Consider the following 17261-nt stretch of genomic DNA (forward strand, 5'->3'; position numbering starts at 1 on the left):
TTAAGCATGGGGAGGGCCCTTTCAAGCATCTGTTCAGGACCAGGGCCACAGCTGCTGCCTCTTTCCCTTCCAGCCACGCCTGAGCTCTGAGAATTCAAGATGGGCCATGGCAGTGTGAGCTTGGGAAAGATTGCCAGGAAGACGCTGAGACCAGGCTCCCAGGAGAGAGGTGTGAGGCGCTGGCTGGAAGCCCAGTGCCTGGCTGCCCTGGTTTCCTGGGGCCCAGACATGCGTGATTTAGTCCACAGCTCAGAAGCCTGGCCAGGAGTCAGAGGGGGAGGGGATGGCAGGGGTAAGGATGCTCTTGAGTTTGGACAGGGAGAGACAGAGGTTGGGGGGATAGCTACTAGGATTCCCTCCATTTATTAAAACCTTATGGGAAATGTACAGGGCAGGTGTGCCCCAAATCCAGAAGCAGCGTAGTCTGTGATTCCCAAATAGAAAATAAGAACAGAGAGGGGGTAAGGGGCTCAGCAATATCAGCGTAACACATAGCTGTTCACCAAGAGGACACTTGGCTCAGAGCTTCGTGGGGGCCAGATCAAAGGGAGAAACATAACTTTTATAATACACCAAATCTTGAGTGGCCAGGCCACAGTGAGTGTGGCTACTCAGGTGAGACCTAGCTAATGCACAGCTCAGGTACACACCTCCCACCTCCACCCCATGTCTACATTGTCTGTCTCTTTCCTCTACTGTGGACGTCCCGAGTGGTGTCTGGCAGGTCTCTTTAGGTTGTTCTTAGGTCTTTCTGTGGGTGTGGTGTTGCGTCCTCGCTCCCCACTGCTTCCTCTGTTCTCTCCCACACACCTGCCAGGCTGGGAAACCTGCAGTGCTGTGGCCTCCCATCCCAGTGAGCAGGGCACCAAAAGAGAAAGACAGCATTGGAGCACCTACTGTGTGTACAGCCTAGGGTTGGACCTATGAAGACTGGAATCTTGGCAACATCAGCACTGTTCTTTACTTGCTGTGAACTCTAGGGCCCTGCCCCTGGGAGCAGGTCAGAGCTGGGAAGCTCCCAGGGTCTGTCCTTGAGCACCATCAGCAAGTTCATAACCAACATGCACACTGTTTTGAGTCCTACAGGGGAGGGATGGAGTCAGAGACCAAGTCCCTCTCCAGTGGAGAGCAAAGAAGAAATATGACATGCTGAACATGTGCCAAGCACCTGCACAAAGGGGGATAGCAAAGTAGGGCGTGGAGGACAGTGAGGCCCGCAGGCATGAAGGGTGAGAGCGAGGGAAAGAGAGTCTAAGCATGAGCCACAAGTGCAAAGGCCGGGTGGGAGGGAGGGAGACTGACCTCAGGGCACCCATAGAGCAGAGAAGATGGGAGAGGCTGTCTGGGATGGGAACCTGGGTCAGTTCTTAGTCAGTTCTTCCCATCTTCCAAGAGGCCCATCTCTCCTTTAAAAAAGTGTGGTTAAATACATATTTCACAATCCACCGTCTTAAGGTTCACCAGCGTCTCCATCATTCATCCATGTGATATCACGATCTATAGCTGTTCCGTTCCTATCACCCTGAAAGGAAACCTGACCCCACAAAGCACTTGCTCCCTGGTATTCCCCGCCTTCTGCCCCATCTCCGCCCACTTACTGTGCCTTCACAGACTCATGTACTTTGTACTTGACTTAGTACAGATGGAATCAAACAGTGTGTGAGCTTTGGCATCTGGCTTGCCCCACCACACAGCATATTGAGCAGGTACCATGCCTTTTTCTTCCCCAGTGACTGGGATTGATAGCTCAAGTATTCAGGGAACGTGCTTTGCCAGGGAGCCACACACCACCCCGTATTCATTCGTCTTCACGGATGCATAATACTCTACCATGTGGTGTATCACATCTTGTTTGTCCACCCATTAGCTTATGCACATGTGAGCTGTTTCTCCCATTTTAATGATCAGCAATAGTGTTGCTATGGATATACCCATACACGTATGTCTCAATGTCTAATTTTGCTTATTGTGGGATATACACTGGTTTTGAACCAAGAAAATATCTAGCATAGCCATGTGAAACTTGAATGAATGAGTTTATTAAGTTAATAGCAAGCAAAATTAAATAACAAATAGCAGATAGAAGCAGAAGAGAGCCCAGGTGGATATGAAATCAGGAGCTTGCAGCACCCAACACAAAACTTTGCATTCACCTGATTGGTAGCGTAAGAAAAGTAACAGAACCCAGGGATCCCTGAGAGTTTAGGTTTGTTTGTCGGTCTAATCTCAAGCAAGCACCCAATCACTAAACTACATCATCAGTCTCTCCCTCTTTAAAATTTAATTAAAAAAAAAAAGCCTTTAATTTTGAGACAAAGTTGGTGTGAGCTCATGATCTTTAACCTCCTAAGCTGATGGATTTACAGGCACAGGCCTCTAGACCCCACAGTTTTATTTTAGATAAAGGATTGATAGTACTAGTGTATCTCTGAGGGGGATAGACCCAGATGCCGTGTGTCTTTGGATGGTGACACAGATGTGTGGTAGCCGTGTGCAGGTCTACAGCAGCCTTCTGGGCAGCTAGGAAAGTGTTTTCAGGAGGTGACGACAGGCCTGCTGCACATCCCAGACAATCTTATCTGTCTCTTGTTGTCCCCCCCCCCACACACACACGGGGGCCCTTCTCAGTTGCTCTGTCTTCTGCCGCTCACCCTCCATGCGATGTCACACCCTTCACTGTGAGTCCTCTCGCTCTGATCAGTGTAACTGCCATCTCCCTGGCCCACGGCCCACTCTGCCAAACCCCTTTCTCCTTCTTCCTCCAGAGCCCAGCCACAACCCATCCCTCCCTTGCACCAATGTTTTATTTGCTCACCAACAGGTTTTTTTCCAGAGCAGTGCTGCCTGAGAAAGCTGTCATGATGGGCACATCCTAGATCAGCTCCATCCAACCACCAGCCTCAGTGTCTGGCCAGCATTTGAAAGATGCCTGAAGTAACTGAGGCACGGGACTCATTAAATATGTATGTTTTGTTTTGTTTCTTTGAGGCAGGGTCTTATGTAGCCAGGGTTGGCCTTGGCCTTCAGAGTCGTCTGCCTCCACCTCCTAAACTGGGATGACAGACGTGTACTGTCACACGCCCTTTAGCTCGAGATTGACTCATAAGTACAGGCTCATATATTTGGGTCTTTTGTTCTCTTGTCCAACCAACCACAGAGGGAGAATCTTCTCAAAACAATAATGCATCCATCTTAACACACTCATTTCTTGTGTTACTCCCTATACTATGGCAGTGTGGTAATATGCCCCATGTTATAAGCAATGTAGGCATGACTTATGCAGGGGGATGTGCCCAGGTTCCATGTAAATATGACCCCATTTACACATGGATCTTGGCCAAGAAGCCGTCCGCTGGTGAGAGCATGGAACCGCTGTAAAGGTAGAGCAGGCAGGGCATGGTAGCGCATACATTTAATTGCAGTGCTCTGGAGGCAAAGGCAGGTGTCTCTGAGTTGGAGGCCAGCCTGGTCTACATAGTACCAGGGATATCCCAGGGACATCCAGGGATATGTAGAGAGATTGTTGTCTCCAACGAAAAGAGCAAGGAGCAGCAGGAGGAGCTAGATCAAAACCTGCCTCTGCAGTGCCGAGCAGAAAGCAGTGGAGTCAGGATTGTGAGTGCAGGGAAAAGAACAAAGTACCTCACATCAGCTGGAGATGGGGGTCCGGGGGGCCCTGCAATATTAGTGTTTAGTTCTGGCTCTCCTCCTCCTCCTGTGCCTCTGTTCTGCTCTGACAGTATGTTGTGAACCTGTGCTAGCAGACCAGGTCCTGAACCACGGAAGACCAGAGAGGCTTCCTTGCCCTGCCCTGTCCAGCTTCTGACATTCCTGGGCACAACCCCTTTCCCTAAAGCCTGCATCTGGGGGACTCTTGATCACTATTTACCTTTTGGTTTTTCGAGACAGGGTTTCTCTGTGTAGCCCTGGCTATCCTGGAACTCACTCTGTAGACCAGGCTGGCCTCGAACTCAGAAATCGGCCTGCCTCTGCCTCCCAAGTTCTGGGATTAAAGGCGAGCGCCACCACTGCCCGGCCACTATTTACCTTTTGTAGGTTTTTTTTTTTTTTTTTTTTTTTTTTTTTTCCACAAGGCTCTCTCGCTTCCAGTGAAGACTGGTACTTCTCTGTCATAACACCTGCTGGCTGGTTAGCCTTGGCTACAAGTGTCCCAGCACAAGACAGGACCCCAAGCCCACTTGGCTGTCTCATAGGCCCTAAGTCCGTAGGAAGTGCTGACTGACACTGAGCCCTCCTTTGGTTAGTTAGGTCTTGGCTGCAGGGAGCAGAGGAGCCTCATGCAGTCTCAGCACAGCCTGCAGTCTTTATTCTAGACACAAGAGGGCAGAAGAGTGCCTCAGAACACTGCCATCAACTTCACTGTGCCCAAGCACAAAGCTGGGACTCAAAGGTGGCTCCCAGCTGTCATTTCCCAAGAAAGAGAGGGGAGCCACCATGTCCAGGCCTGGCATCAAGTTTGACTTCCATGTTTCTTTCCACAGTGGTCCTTTGTGGTGGCTACCATCACTGAGATCCCCCCTGTCATCTTTCTCCCCAACTTCCTTGTGCAGAGGAAGGTGCTGAGGCCCCTGCGGACCCAGACTGGAGGCACCATCATGGTAGGCTGGCTGGGGTGTGCACCTCCAGGCCCCTCCCCCACTTTGCCCTGTAGGGACTTGTCCCATCCAATAACAATTTGAGTTACTGGGCTCGTAACCCAACAAGCATATGTTCTACAGTAGTGCTACTCACTGCTGGGGAGTTGGTTGAGGAACACTTTGTGTCAGAATGAATGAGGTCTGTCCCAGCATTTGGTCATTGTACTCTGGCACTACCACATTTTGTGTTTATTGCCATTCCCCTAAAATGCCTGCAGGATAGCACCCACCAGCTTGTGGTATTTCCTCAAGCAGACTGTCTCTTTTTCCATTCGAAAAGCCATGTGGGAATCCTCAGCTCACCTCACTTGAATTTCTGGTGTTTTTCCTGTAAAACTGGGAGGGCCACTCTGAACCCTTCCCCACTCTGGCAGTTTGGTTTCTTTCCCCTTGATCACCACTGGTCTGTTGAGAAATGAGGTGCTGCCTCTTTCTACCTATTCCTCGTTCTGGGCCTATTCCTGCCCCAGAGCTCATATTGATTGCCTACATGCCTGCCTCGGGATGAGGCCTGAACTCCTACCCTCTGCTTGTCTCCAAAGGCAGGGAAGCTGGCTGTGGAGCGAGGCTGGGCCATCAATGTTGGTGAGTGCTGGAGCTTCAGAATGTCTGGCTGTCCCGGTGGAGGTGGAAAGAGTGTGGGGACAGAGGGACAGGCAAGCCCTCAGAGCCAGCCTAGTAGCCTGGAGTAGTATACAGCCTTTTGGTTCCTGTGTGGGCCTCACGGGTACCTCTCTCTCCTGTGAGATACTTGTTCTGAGAATGCCCCCGCCCAACATTTACACATTTCCAATGACAGGGAGCTCTCTTCCACCCAGAGAGCCTGAGCCATCCCTCAGGTAGGTCCCTGGGCATGTTTGTGTGGCATTAGTTGCCTCCATGTGGCTCTCCTGAAAGGGTCCATCTTTCTGGGATGTAGGCCAGTGGACAGGGCTTGGCCATGAGGTGAGTGGAGAGGCCCAGGCTTAGTGCCACATCAGGAGTCTGGGGCGGGGGGCAGTGCTTTCCGGTTCTGTGTGGTCTCTGCAATCTGTCTTCACAGTCTTTGACAGTTGAAGAACTTTTTTCCTAGTAGCCGTTCCTTTGCTGTTGCATAGTTGTCTTGTACAGAAGCTGCTGGCGTGTGCAGGGCCCTGTAGCAGGACCTGATCCCTTTTTTTGTGAACTCTCCATGGCTGGGGGCTGTGATCTTCCTGCTTGCATTGCCAGGTACCTAGCATTAGACCTGGCATAGCCGTGGTGTTAGGATAACCAGTTGCATAGGCACATGGGTAATTGATGCCCTGTGTGTCTGTAGCATAGTTCCCAGGTCATGGAGGACCTCAGTGATACTCCTGTCATGGAAACTAGCACCTGACTAGTTGAGCATGTAGGTCCCGATGAAGCCTGGACTTCACTGATGGTGCTGCTGTCTCCTTGTTGTATTTTCTGGGCATGTTGTTGGCCCTCTCTGTGTCCCGGGCAGCTCATCTGTAAAAGGTGAAGATGGAGCTTTCTTCTGGCCTAAAGAGAGGCTTCAGCAAGCTGTGTGCCCTGTTAGGACTCCCCAGGGAGTGGAAGAGGCAAGTCCTTCATCTGCACCCCAGCCTCACACCGTCAGGGTGGGGATAGTTTTGGACCTCCAGGGTCTCCAGGGATACAGGGGCTGTAGCAGCTTACTAGCCATTTTAGGAGAAGGAAGGCAACAATAGCTCTCTGGTCCAAAGCAAAAGGGGACTCCCAGACTATGTCTCAGGGTTTGGAATGGCATGGACAGCTGTGGCCAGCAGAGGGTGCCCTTCCTAGTCATCTCTGTCCACTATGAGGAGAACCTGGGTCCAAAGCAAGCCTGCTAACGCCGCCTCTTTTCCTGGTGTGGGAACCCCAGGGCAGCTCAGCCGGCCGACATGGCTGGGTATCCCTGAAAAGTGGCTTTTACTGTGGAGTGAGGTGGCGATGGCATTGAGCCACCTCTTGACCCGGAGTGATGACATGCCCAGGTGTTCTGTTCACTTGGCCAACCTGGAATCCCAACAGGAGGGGCATTAGGGGATGGTAGGGAGGTAGAGGGCACCCAGAGCTGGTTCTGACCAACACCACTGCCTGGCTTTCTGCAGGTGGTGGCTTCCACCACTGCTCCAGTGACCGTGGCGGGGGCTTCTGCGCCTATGCAGACATCACACTGGCTATCAAGGTGTGTCTCTGAACCTGTGGTACCTTACCTCTAAAAACCACATCATCCCATAGCTCACCACGCACTCCAGGGGAAGGAGGTGGGTTTACAGTGTAGGGGTGGGGGGATCTTCCTCACGGAACAGTGGAACTTCTCTAGCTGCTCAACCTGGCCAGGACCCAAACTGGACCTGACATACATTCCAGCCACTAGAAGGTTTGAACCTAGAAGGCAGGAAGGAGTCATCACAGCTCCCCAGTGCTAGGAGTAGGTGTGGGTGGAGGGACAGATGTGGGTATGAAGAAGGGTGCGACTGAAGTGGGGAGGAGTGAGGCAGGGACAAGTTAGGATCCTGGTGACAGCAGAGCTCCACACAGCTGGTATTGATTTCATAGCCCAACTGGACCCAGCTCCGTCCCTTGCTCCTCCCCTCACTGAACCCTTCTTGAGAATCACTCTAAGGAGTGAAGGGAGCTTGCCCAGTCTGTGATTCTGTAGAACCCCTGAGCCCCCAGTGTGTTCCCTACCCAGTCTCATGGTGGGTGCCAGGCTAATGGAGTCTCTGCTCTTATAGGTATGTAGATAGGCTGTCAGCAGACCTTGCTGTTAGAACTTGGAGGGGAAGAGAGAAGAGGCTTCCTAGTGGAGGAAGAGGCATCAGGAATTAGCATTAGAAAATGAAGCGAAGTTTGGGGAGTTAAAGTCTAAGACTGGGGCTAATCTGTCAACCGCACATTCCCCATGGGATCCACGACCTGATCTCTTAACCTTCAGGCCATAGTGTACTCCCTGCCCCCAAAGCCTTCCCTCCCTTTCCCACTCCTCCCCACCCTCCACTGTCCCCCCATTTCTCCTAGCACCCCAGTACTTCTGGGAAAGTGATGTCTTGCCCATTGTCCTCCTGACCCCTCAATCCCTTTCCTTAGTTCCCCAAAAGGTTGGGTCCTCTGACCTGTCAGGTCCTCACACATCTTCTCTCCCTGTCAGTTCCTGTTTGAACGTGTGGAAGGCATTTCCAGAGCTACCATCATTGATCTCGATGCCCACCAGGTGAGCACCCTGCAGGAGGAGCCCAGGCACCAGCGCTTTCCTTTGGTGAGAGAGTCCCCTTCCCATATCCCTGGTAGCTTCTGTCCTTGAACCCAAGGGGTCTCACTGCTTCCTGTTGACCACTCATATACCAGGCAGGAGCTCTTCATAAGCCTCAGCAACTCTGTCCCCTCACTCGGCTCCAAGTAGACCAAGTCTCACATATACAACCCTTTGCAGTTTCTTCTCCATGTCCCAATTCCACTGATGCCCCTGCAGAGAGAGCCAAGAGGGTAGCGAGCAAGGGCAGATCTTGCCCTGTTTCACAGAGAGGGTGAGAGACAGGGCTGGCCATACCGCAGGTTCTGAAGGGGGCTATGGGGTCATGTCTGGAGTGTGTCTGACTCTGCTGCCCGTCAGTTGTCTGACACTAGATCCCTAAGGTCAAGCCACCCGACAGAGCAGGAGGCAGTTCAAGTGGTGGTTGGGGTACCCCCATCCTGAGAGCAGCTGCCTGCAGTGACAGTTGTGTCTGTGCACAGGGCAACGGGCATGAGCGAGACTTCATGGGTGACAAGCGAGTATACATCATGGATGTTTACAACCGCCACATCTACCCTGGGGATCGCTTTGCAAAAGGTAAGTTTATCCCCACCTCTGTCCTCAGTGTGAGCCTAGTGGGTATGACTATGCCACTCGTTTATCTCGCTATACTCACAAGCACATGGCGACCTAAGAGAGTCACTTGACCCCAAGACCACAGGGGTACACACAAGGGCTCTTCACATTAGAGGTGAGCAGAGAGAGAGAGAGAGGGAGGGGGAGAGGGAGAGGGAGAGGGAGAGCATAAGCGAGCAGGGGTGCAAATAGAAAACATAAAGATGGCAGAAGAAAGGATTTGTACCTTGGTTAGATTTCTATTGCTGTGATAAAACACCATGACTAAAAGTAGTCTGCAGAGGAAAAAGTTTATTTTAGCTTACCGTCTGTATATAGTTTATTATGAGGGGAGTCAGGGAAGGAACTCAAGGTAAGAAGTGAAGCAGAAGCCATAGAGGAATGCTGCTCACTAACTTGCTCCTCCTGACATGCTCAGTTTCTTTCCTTAAGCCCTAGGACCATCTGCCCATAAAATACAACACAGTTGCCCCCTTTTTATCAATGCGACGGACAAACACTATCCAATCACAGCCTTCCTCTCCCATTTGTTCCCAGGATAGTATGATAATATTAATATCACAATATCAAACGTTCCAGTCTTTAAAAATTCAAGCACTTTAAAAGTCCATTTAAAAAGACATTTAAGATATCTTTCAAAGTTCGAAGTTTCTCTAAAATAGCCAAAGTTTATCTAAAATAACCTTGATCACGTGGTACTAGAATCTTCAGATTTCTGGAGTCTACATTGGGTACACATTCACTAATAGCCTTCCCTGGCCTCTCTTAGGGTTCCACCACAGGGTATCAAGCCTCAACTTTTCTCCATATCCTCTTCATGCCTTCAAAACCAGTACCATGTGGGAGACTCTTAGGCACATTACAAAACGCAGCTTCCAGCACAGTCTCCAGCCTTGGCCTCCTCTGCATCCCTGCTTGGCCTCATCTGCATCCCTGCTTGGCCTCCTCTGCATCCCTGCTTGGCCTCCTCTGCATCCCTGCTTGGCCTCCTCTGCATCCCTGCTTGACCTCCTCTGCATCCCTGCTTGGCCTCCTCTGCATCCCTGCTTCTGTGTGCTGACCCTGAGGAAACACTTCCCAGATTTTTGCCTTAATGATGCTGGCATTTTTTTAATTATCACTAATTCTCAGTCCCACCTGACTAAGGTCAATTGTCCCAGCAAAGCAAAGGTTTTACTTAGGTGTCATTGGCCTCTTGTTAGTCACAGCTGACTCTTTACCCCCAGCTTACCAGAACCACAGATTCTTAATACAAAACAGCACTCAAATGGCCCTTGAATAGAGCCTACGATTCCCCATGAAACTTCACAACCCAGGCCTCCATTGTCTGTGTTGCTTTCAATATACTTATCTTCCAGGCTCCCACACTTAGTGGCTTTTCCACTTCCAAGTTCAAATGTTAACATAATATTCCTAAAAATCTGTCAGAGCTATACTCCATAACCTAGTACCAGAAATAAAGGCTGGGGGAGAAATGCTCAGTTTAAAAAGAGCTGAGTTCAAGTCCCAACTCCCATGTGAGGTGGCTCACAACCACCTATGATTCCAGATCAGGAGGATCTGATACCCTCTTCTGGCCTCTGCAGGCACTGTACTAATGAACATACTCCCATATATATGTAACTAAAATAAGATAAAATATAAAGTAAATTAAAATATAATCAAATGTTTGTTTTAAAAAAAACAGCAGAAATGGGCTCAAGCATGACCCAGAGGCTCTGAGACCAAGTTTGAAGTCAGCAACTTGCCTACCCCACTGGTGGCAGAGGCTCAGTCAGCTTTTTGTCTCTGTGACAGAATATGTAGGATGATTTTGAAGAAGCCAGTGCCATGGAACCACTACCAAGGCCAGCAGCAGCCTCGGAGTGGAGCTGGCTTCAGCTTCAGAGGAGGAAATTTTGTCTTGGCCCATGTCTTTAAGGTCCCGGACTCTGTTCAGTAGACTTTGTTGCGTTGGGCTTATCACGTTACAGGGTACCAAGGCTGCACGTGTGGTAGGAAAAGCTCACCTCATGATGACTGGAGGCAGAGACACATTCAGGGGCATGGTCCTGATATATCACTGTCAAGTTGCATCACTTCTTACACTTGACTCAACCTCCTAAAGGTCCAGGCATTCGTAGCAGCATCAGACAGTAGCACCATGGGCTGGGAACCAAGCTTTCGACAAATGGGCCTCTTGGGACATTTAAGATGAAAACATGGCAGGGCTATGTATGCACACATGGTGAGGTAAGGCATAGCTGACCCTACCTAAGCTGACTCTGGACTATTAGGAGCCTGAGCTTGAATATGTGGGGTGTTCAGCTCAATGATAAGGTCTCTAGGCCCTCAGGGATAGTGTCAGCTTTAGTCACCTTGTCCTCCCACGGATGTCCCTTTGCCACTCAGCTGTAGTGCAGGGAGAGGCCAGACTGAGATGGACTCAGTCCTGTTGTGGATATTGACAAGTCCCCGCCCTCATCAGTCCCATCCTCTGCCTCAGTTTCCCTGCTTTGTACTCAGGGCTGTTTATGTCTCCTTCCCAGAGGCCATCAGGCGGAAGGTGGAGTTGGAGTGGGGCACAGAAGATGAGGAGTATCTGGAGAAGGTGGAGAGGAATGTGAGGAGATCACTCCAGGAGCACCTGCCTGACGTAGTGGTGTACAACGCGGGCACAGACGTGCTGGAGGGGGACCGCCTCGGGGGGCTGTCCATCAGCCCAGCGGTACGTCCTAGCATGGGGGTCACCTGGAGATTTGTCTGTAGCCTGGCCACAGTCTGACCATCCATCAGTCACTTGTCTGTTGCTGCGAGAGACTCCTGATAAACGTGGCAACTTGGGGCAAAGGGATCATTTTAACTCACAGTTTCTGAAGGAGTGGAATTATTCATGGCAGGGAACTCATAGTAAGAAACACGGAGCTGGTGGGGTAGGCAGAAAGCAGAGAGGCCACATTTCATCTGTACACAGGAAGCAGAAAGAGAACAGGAAGTGGGCCGCAGGTATAAAGCGTGATGTACTTTCTCCAGCAGGCTCTGCCGACTAAAGGTCTAGGAGCTTCAATATAGTACCACCTGCCGGGGGCCGAGTGTTCAAGCACGTGTGACCCTGTGGGGGACATTTCATATTCAAGCACAGAGACCTAGGGCCACCTAGGACATGCATCTGTCAGCCCAGAGACACATCTTGCCCCCCAGGGAGGGCATTTTGGGGCATTTGTCTATCTGCCAAGTTGTGTGTCCTGGCCCTGGTGGGGCAGGAAAGTCATGATCTGAGGGTTGGCAAAATTAGAAAATACGAGCAGCTTTATGTCTGGAGGAGATGCTACAAGTAGCAGCAATCCACACCAGGGCTAGACTTGCAGAAGTACTTTCTGATTCCACGGGAACTCAGGCCTATCTGAACTCACCCTTCCTGTCTTCCCACAGGGCATTGTGAAGAGGGACGAAGTGGTTTTCCGGGTGGTCCGAGCCCATGATATACCCATCCTCATGGTGACCTCGGGTGGGTACCAGAAGCGCACAGCCCGTATTATCGCCGACTCCATCCTCAATTTGCATGACCTGGGGCTCATTGGGCCTGAGTTTCCCTGCGTCTCGGCACAGAACTCAAGCATCCCCCTGCTTTCCTGTGCTGTGCCTTGACGGCTACTCACAGAACATTATCATTCCTGCCCCCCACCCCATCCACCCGCCCACCCGCTTGTGTTTGTTGCTGTGAAGACAGCTGCCAGTGAGCGTGGAGGGGCAGGAAGAGCAGGAGCCAGCCTTGCTGGCCGCTCCTCCACTCCCCACCAGGTGCCCAAGGGTCTCTGGGCCTTGGGGTGGAAGAGCTGAGCCCCAGGGAGGAGCTCACCCGGGATGCAGGCAGGCCATCAAGAGTCAGAGAGGACAGCTTAGTTTCAGCCACAGGGAGGGACCTCTGGGATGGGGGCGCCTGCTGTCTAGTCAGCCAGAAGAAGGGCCCTCCCTGATTTCAGTCTGGAGAGGGTCCCCCTCCTGGATGGTGCCCATGGGTCTGAGGAAAGTTTCCATAGCCAGCCTCCAGGGGGCACTGGGAAGGACGCTGGGAGTCTCCAGTTTGGGTTCCCATCATTAAACCAAGGGCCAGACCTGTTTTCCCAACCACCCCTATGGTGATGGGGTGGAACATTGAGGATGCCCAAAGCCCCCAACTTGGGCAGTAATCTCCTCTGTTTAGCATGGAAACAAGTTTGGGATGAGTGTTTAGCTCAGGAGTGACCCTCCCAACTGGAGTTTTTAAGGGGCTGCTGACCAGGATCGAGAGGCCCAGCAGACAGAAATGAGATGGAGGCTGGTAGCAAGCTAGCCCTAGCTGGGGCTTGCTAGAAGGAAGCCAGCGAAGGTAACATTTAGGTGCAGTGGCCACACAGACCTTGGGTGAGCGACAGTCTCCACTGGGCTCACCCAAAGTGCCCAATTTTCATCTCTGTGGCCCCAAGGTCTACCTGCCCTCTGGCCATTCTACCCTGAAGGGACAGCCAGGGCTCTCCATGATGTAGGCAGGAAAGCAGCCACCCCTAGCCAGAGATTGGCAGCATAACCAAAGGCACAGGGGTAAGAGGATGTGGGCCAGCTGGGTTTCCTCCTGCCCTGGATCTGCCCCAACTACAGGACTCATATTCATTACCATGTGGGGTATCCCCACAGCCTTCATGGCGTCCTTCATACTCCCTCTGCCGGAGTCGGGAGGATGCCAAAGTCACCAGTTGTCTAAACCACTGACCTGGACCAAACCCCACAGTACTAATATGCAGCTCCACACCCTTCTGCCATGGCCTCTCTGCATCTGACTGGAGGTACCCCCCAGGGAGTGGTGACAGCACAGTTTGTTATGGTGGAGTTTGTCTGAGTGCCATTCAGGCTCCAGGTTGTTGCTGTGTGTTCTGAGGTAGACAGACCTGCCTCCTGAGGACCACTGGAAATAAAGATTCAAAATTCACCAATCCAGAAACTTAACCAGGGCAGCTGCCCAAGATGAGTGGTTGTTGTTGTTGTTGTTGTTGTTTTTTCCATCGTCAAAGGTCTGAGGATAGCACAATTCCCATTTTAGCAGATAAGGTAACTGAGTCCCCAGAAGGAGGGTGAGGAGTTTGCCCCTGGCCACACATGTCTGAGTAATGAGCAAGGTTGCAACTTCATTAGCTGTGGAAGTGTGAGGCTCATCCTTTGCTGGGGTGACGGGTGCAGGGGTCAAAGGAGGTACGGTATCCTTGGCAATAAGATCACCTGGGGTTGGGATCTGGAAAGTGAGGGGTAACAGGCCAGCAGATCTGGGCTGAGAGGACGGTACAGTGGGCGTGGCTTACTCCGCATAGTGGGCGGGGCCCAGCCAGGGCAGTAGATGGAAGGATCACACAGCCCTGTGAAGCAGTTGGAACACAGTGCGGATGATATGTTGTCCCAGGGTGGGCCTCTAGGCAGGCAGGGACGACAAAAACTTGTCTGCTTGGCAGAGTGACCAGATAGGTCCCAGTGCCACAGCTGGATGTGATCTGTGATGAAGTGCCAAGGGGGCAGGAGGGCGTGAACACATGACAGAGGCTGCCACTGACCGAACTGCGCAAGGTGCCAGGCTGTGAAGAGACACCACGACCAAGGCAGTTATTATAAAGGACATTTAATCGGGGCTGGCTTACAGGTTCAGAGGTTCAGTCCATTATCATCATGGCGGGGAGCATGGTGGTGTCCAGCACACATGGTGCTGGAGAAGGAGCTGAGAGAGAGTTCTGCATCTTGACCTCAAGGCAGCCAGGAGAAGGCTGTCTCAAGGGCAGCTAGGGAGAGGGTCTCAAACCCACCCTCACAGTGACACGCTTCCTCCAACAAGCCCGCACCTTCCAACAGTGCCACTCCCTGGCCCAAGCATATTCAAACCACCACAGGGGGTTTCTACTTACTCTAGACCATTTAGTTCTCAAATAAAAGACGCAAAACCTCTATAATAAGCCTTAAGGCTCTAGAGCTGGGCAGATATCAACCCTCTGCAATTTTATCTACTTCCCTATTAGTAATCCAGAGATATCACTTGCCATGTTCCTCCTGTGCCACTCCTACCTACTCCAAAAGCTGGCCCTTATGGCTATGTGGTCATGATTCACCTACCCCATAGCACCTCCTTCTTCCTCCTCTTTCCTCCTCATCTCTGCCTCAGACCCCCAAGCCTGGGAACTGAAGCCCTGCCCACCTCTCTTCTGGCTGTAGATATCTTTATTCAACCAATGACTTTAAAGAGCAAGGTTTTCATAACAAAAGTTGACATACGAGAATTCACTCATATTGAGATGACTAGACCTTGGGATACAGAATTTAGCATTACAATACATAGCAACAGACCAAACCTCAACAGCCACCTAGCACTCTGGAGTTAGAGCGATTGTGTACCCATTTCATAGATACAGTAAAGGCAGTAGGTAAAGCGATTGTGTACCCATTTCATAGATACAGTAAAGGGAGTAGGAAGGAGAGAGATAGTTCTTTGATGAAAGCACTGAAGTAGAAGAATGAGGATCAGAACCAAGGTTTCAGCTCAAGTAGTTTACAAACTATCTCACTGGAGTAATGGGAGCTATGAAAAGACTTGTCCAGATACCTCTGCATAAGACAGTGTGAGTTCTGCTGTACCCAGCAGCATGTACCAACAGAAGCATAGCTACCGGAGGCAAGTGTTCTGGCGATGAGGCCCATGTACGTAACTGTGTTATCATCATCCCAGGGGAGGGCTGGGGTGTAATAGCTCAGTTGGTAGAGTGTCTACCTAACTTCCATGAGCCCCTAGGCTCCATCCCCAGCATTGCACAAAATGAGGATGGTTACTACACACCTGTAATCTCAGACCTCAAGGAAGAGACCCAAGGACCAGAAGTTCAAGATCATCCTGGGCTACAAATCAAGCTTGTGTGAAGCCAGGCTGGGCTACTACAGGAGAACTTGCCTCAAAGTAAGCAAAATACGAAATCATTGGGGTTACAGGTCCAGCACTCACGAGGCCGAAGGATTATTTGTCAGTGCAAGGTAAATCTGGACTTCATGGTGAGTTCTAGGCCATCCTGGGCTACAGGTGAGCCCAATTTTGAGAGAGTAAGAAAAATAAGGATTTAAAAGGAAACAATCCTAGGAGAATGTAGACTTTTGCAGAGGCTGATCAAGAGCAGAGACTGGCTGGAGGCCCAGGGCCCTAAAGGGAGAGAGGACCTGGAAAGCCATCAGTCCTTGGCACCCTCAGCTCACAGCAGCTTGGATGTCATGCCCACATGTGACTGTAAGATCCTGGGACACCCCCATACATACACACACCTCAGCTTGTGAGGTGGAGCCCTTTGTGCCCAGGGCTTTGGCAGGTTTAGAACCTCGCTCACTACCTGCAAACTCTTGATGACCTGGGCCTAGTGGTGGGAGCCGTGGCTCTCGCAGCCTCCTTTCTTCAGCTGACTTGGGTCTTTGTCCTAAGCTAGCGGTGTTGGAGTAGCGGTGTGTGTGTGTGAGGGTGATGCAGGTGGCAAGCAGGGCCTGGCCTTAAGTATGTACTGCCTGTATGTGGCTTCCTTGGCCTTGTTGCTACAGAACCCAGTACAGTGTCCTGCCTGGCTACCAGGCTTTGAGACTGGGAGAAGGAATCTCCCCTTTGGAGTCAGCTCTTTCTTCCTATGGGGTAGGAATAGTAGTGTTGAGCTGTCGGGGCCCCAACAGGGTACTCCAAGTTTATTCTAACATAGCCCTAGTAGAGAGTTCAAAGACAGGAATGAATGTACCACCCTGCTTCCATATCCCCAGCCTTATCTGCACCATTTTCAGATAAGAACACAGAGATAAAGTAACTTGTTCATGGTCACAGTCAGGCCATGGGAAGAGGAATGGACCCATGTTAACTGACCTTAATATAGTGCCCTGCTCACAGCCAGTCCTCTGGCAAAATGTGTCTCAGTGAAATAGAGTCTCCTCATACCCCCTCTTCTGACCCCACCAGCTGCCAGCATACCAACATCCTAAGAGAGGCAGGGGGCAGCACCCCTATAGTTCAGACCAGATGGGGGGACCTGGGGCGATGTCAGTCATGATGGCGTTGGGGAAAGATGGGAGTTACAAATCTGAGTGCAAGGGGCTTCCACTTTTGAAAGGTTCATGTGGAAACCACAGCAGAGTTTCTGAAGAGTGAACTGTCAGCCACATGTTTTTCCAGAAATGGAAGTAGGCAGCGGCAGGGTGCCCAGAGGTGTCCTCCCCATAGCGCGTGTGAAAGGTCACTTTCTCTCTTCTTCTTTAATGTAGAAATTGGCAGAGTTGTTTCTCAGTTGGTAGCCTGGGCACCCCAGCAGGCTACAGAGCAGGCCCAGCCCCTGCCTCATACTCACCTGTGGAGTTAGCAAGGCTGTCAGCTCTGGGGACAAGGGCCTGGCCTCTGGCCTCTGGGAAGTGGGGAGCCTCCCTGAAGCCTGTTGTGACAATGACAGTCTCTGCCTCTGGCCTAGAGGACAGCTGCTTTCTAATACCAGATACTGTGGTCTCAGTGGTCTCAGGGAAATTAGAGTCTGAAATCATACCTGGATTTGAACTCAGTTTTTAACCACTGTGGGCAAATGACATCACTGTCTGCGCCTCTGTCCCCACCCCCTCATCCCCACTCCAGACCTCACTGATGTAGGTGTTAGCTCCTTCATTTCCAGGTGTGCCTTGACGGTGGAGACCAGGCAGGCAAAGCTTCAACCTAGGTCCCTCACCCCAGGTGCCGCGGCTGTCCCACT

General features: G+C 51.3%; 1 protein-coding gene across 3 annotated transcripts in view; it reads left to right on the forward strand.

The window, feature by feature from the left end:
• Positions 1 to 13474, forward strand: part of Hdac11 (histone deacetylase 11) — a 17039-nt gene extending 3565 nt beyond the window's left edge. For 2 of the 3 annotated variants that reach the window (XM_031382576.1, XM_031382579.1), the window contains 6 exons: positions 4503 to 4619; positions 5201 to 5243; positions 6755 to 6831; positions 7798 to 7860; positions 8382 to 8478; positions 9287 to 9884. In XM_031382576.1, the coding sequence (XP_031238436.1) occupies positions 4503 to 4619; positions 5201 to 5243; positions 6755 to 6831; positions 7798 to 7860; positions 8382 to 8478; positions 9287 to 9729 (840 nt within the window). In that variant the 3' untranslated portion in view covers positions 9730 to 9884. Of the gene's footprint in view, positions 1 to 4502; positions 4620 to 5200; positions 5244 to 6754; positions 6832 to 7797; positions 7861 to 8381; positions 8479 to 9286; positions 9885 to 11045; positions 11225 to 11928 lie in introns of those variants that run through there. The other variant, XM_031382578.1, reaches the window with a different exon arrangement.
• Positions 13475 to 17261: the final 3787 nt, after the last annotated feature.

This window comes from Mastomys coucha, unplaced genomic scaffold, assembly GCF_008632895.1.
Source record: "Mastomys coucha isolate ucsf_1 unplaced genomic scaffold, UCSF_Mcou_1 pScaffold20, whole genome shotgun sequence".
Classification (NCBI taxonomy): domain Eukaryota; kingdom Metazoa; phylum Chordata; class Mammalia; order Rodentia; family Muridae; genus Mastomys; species Mastomys coucha.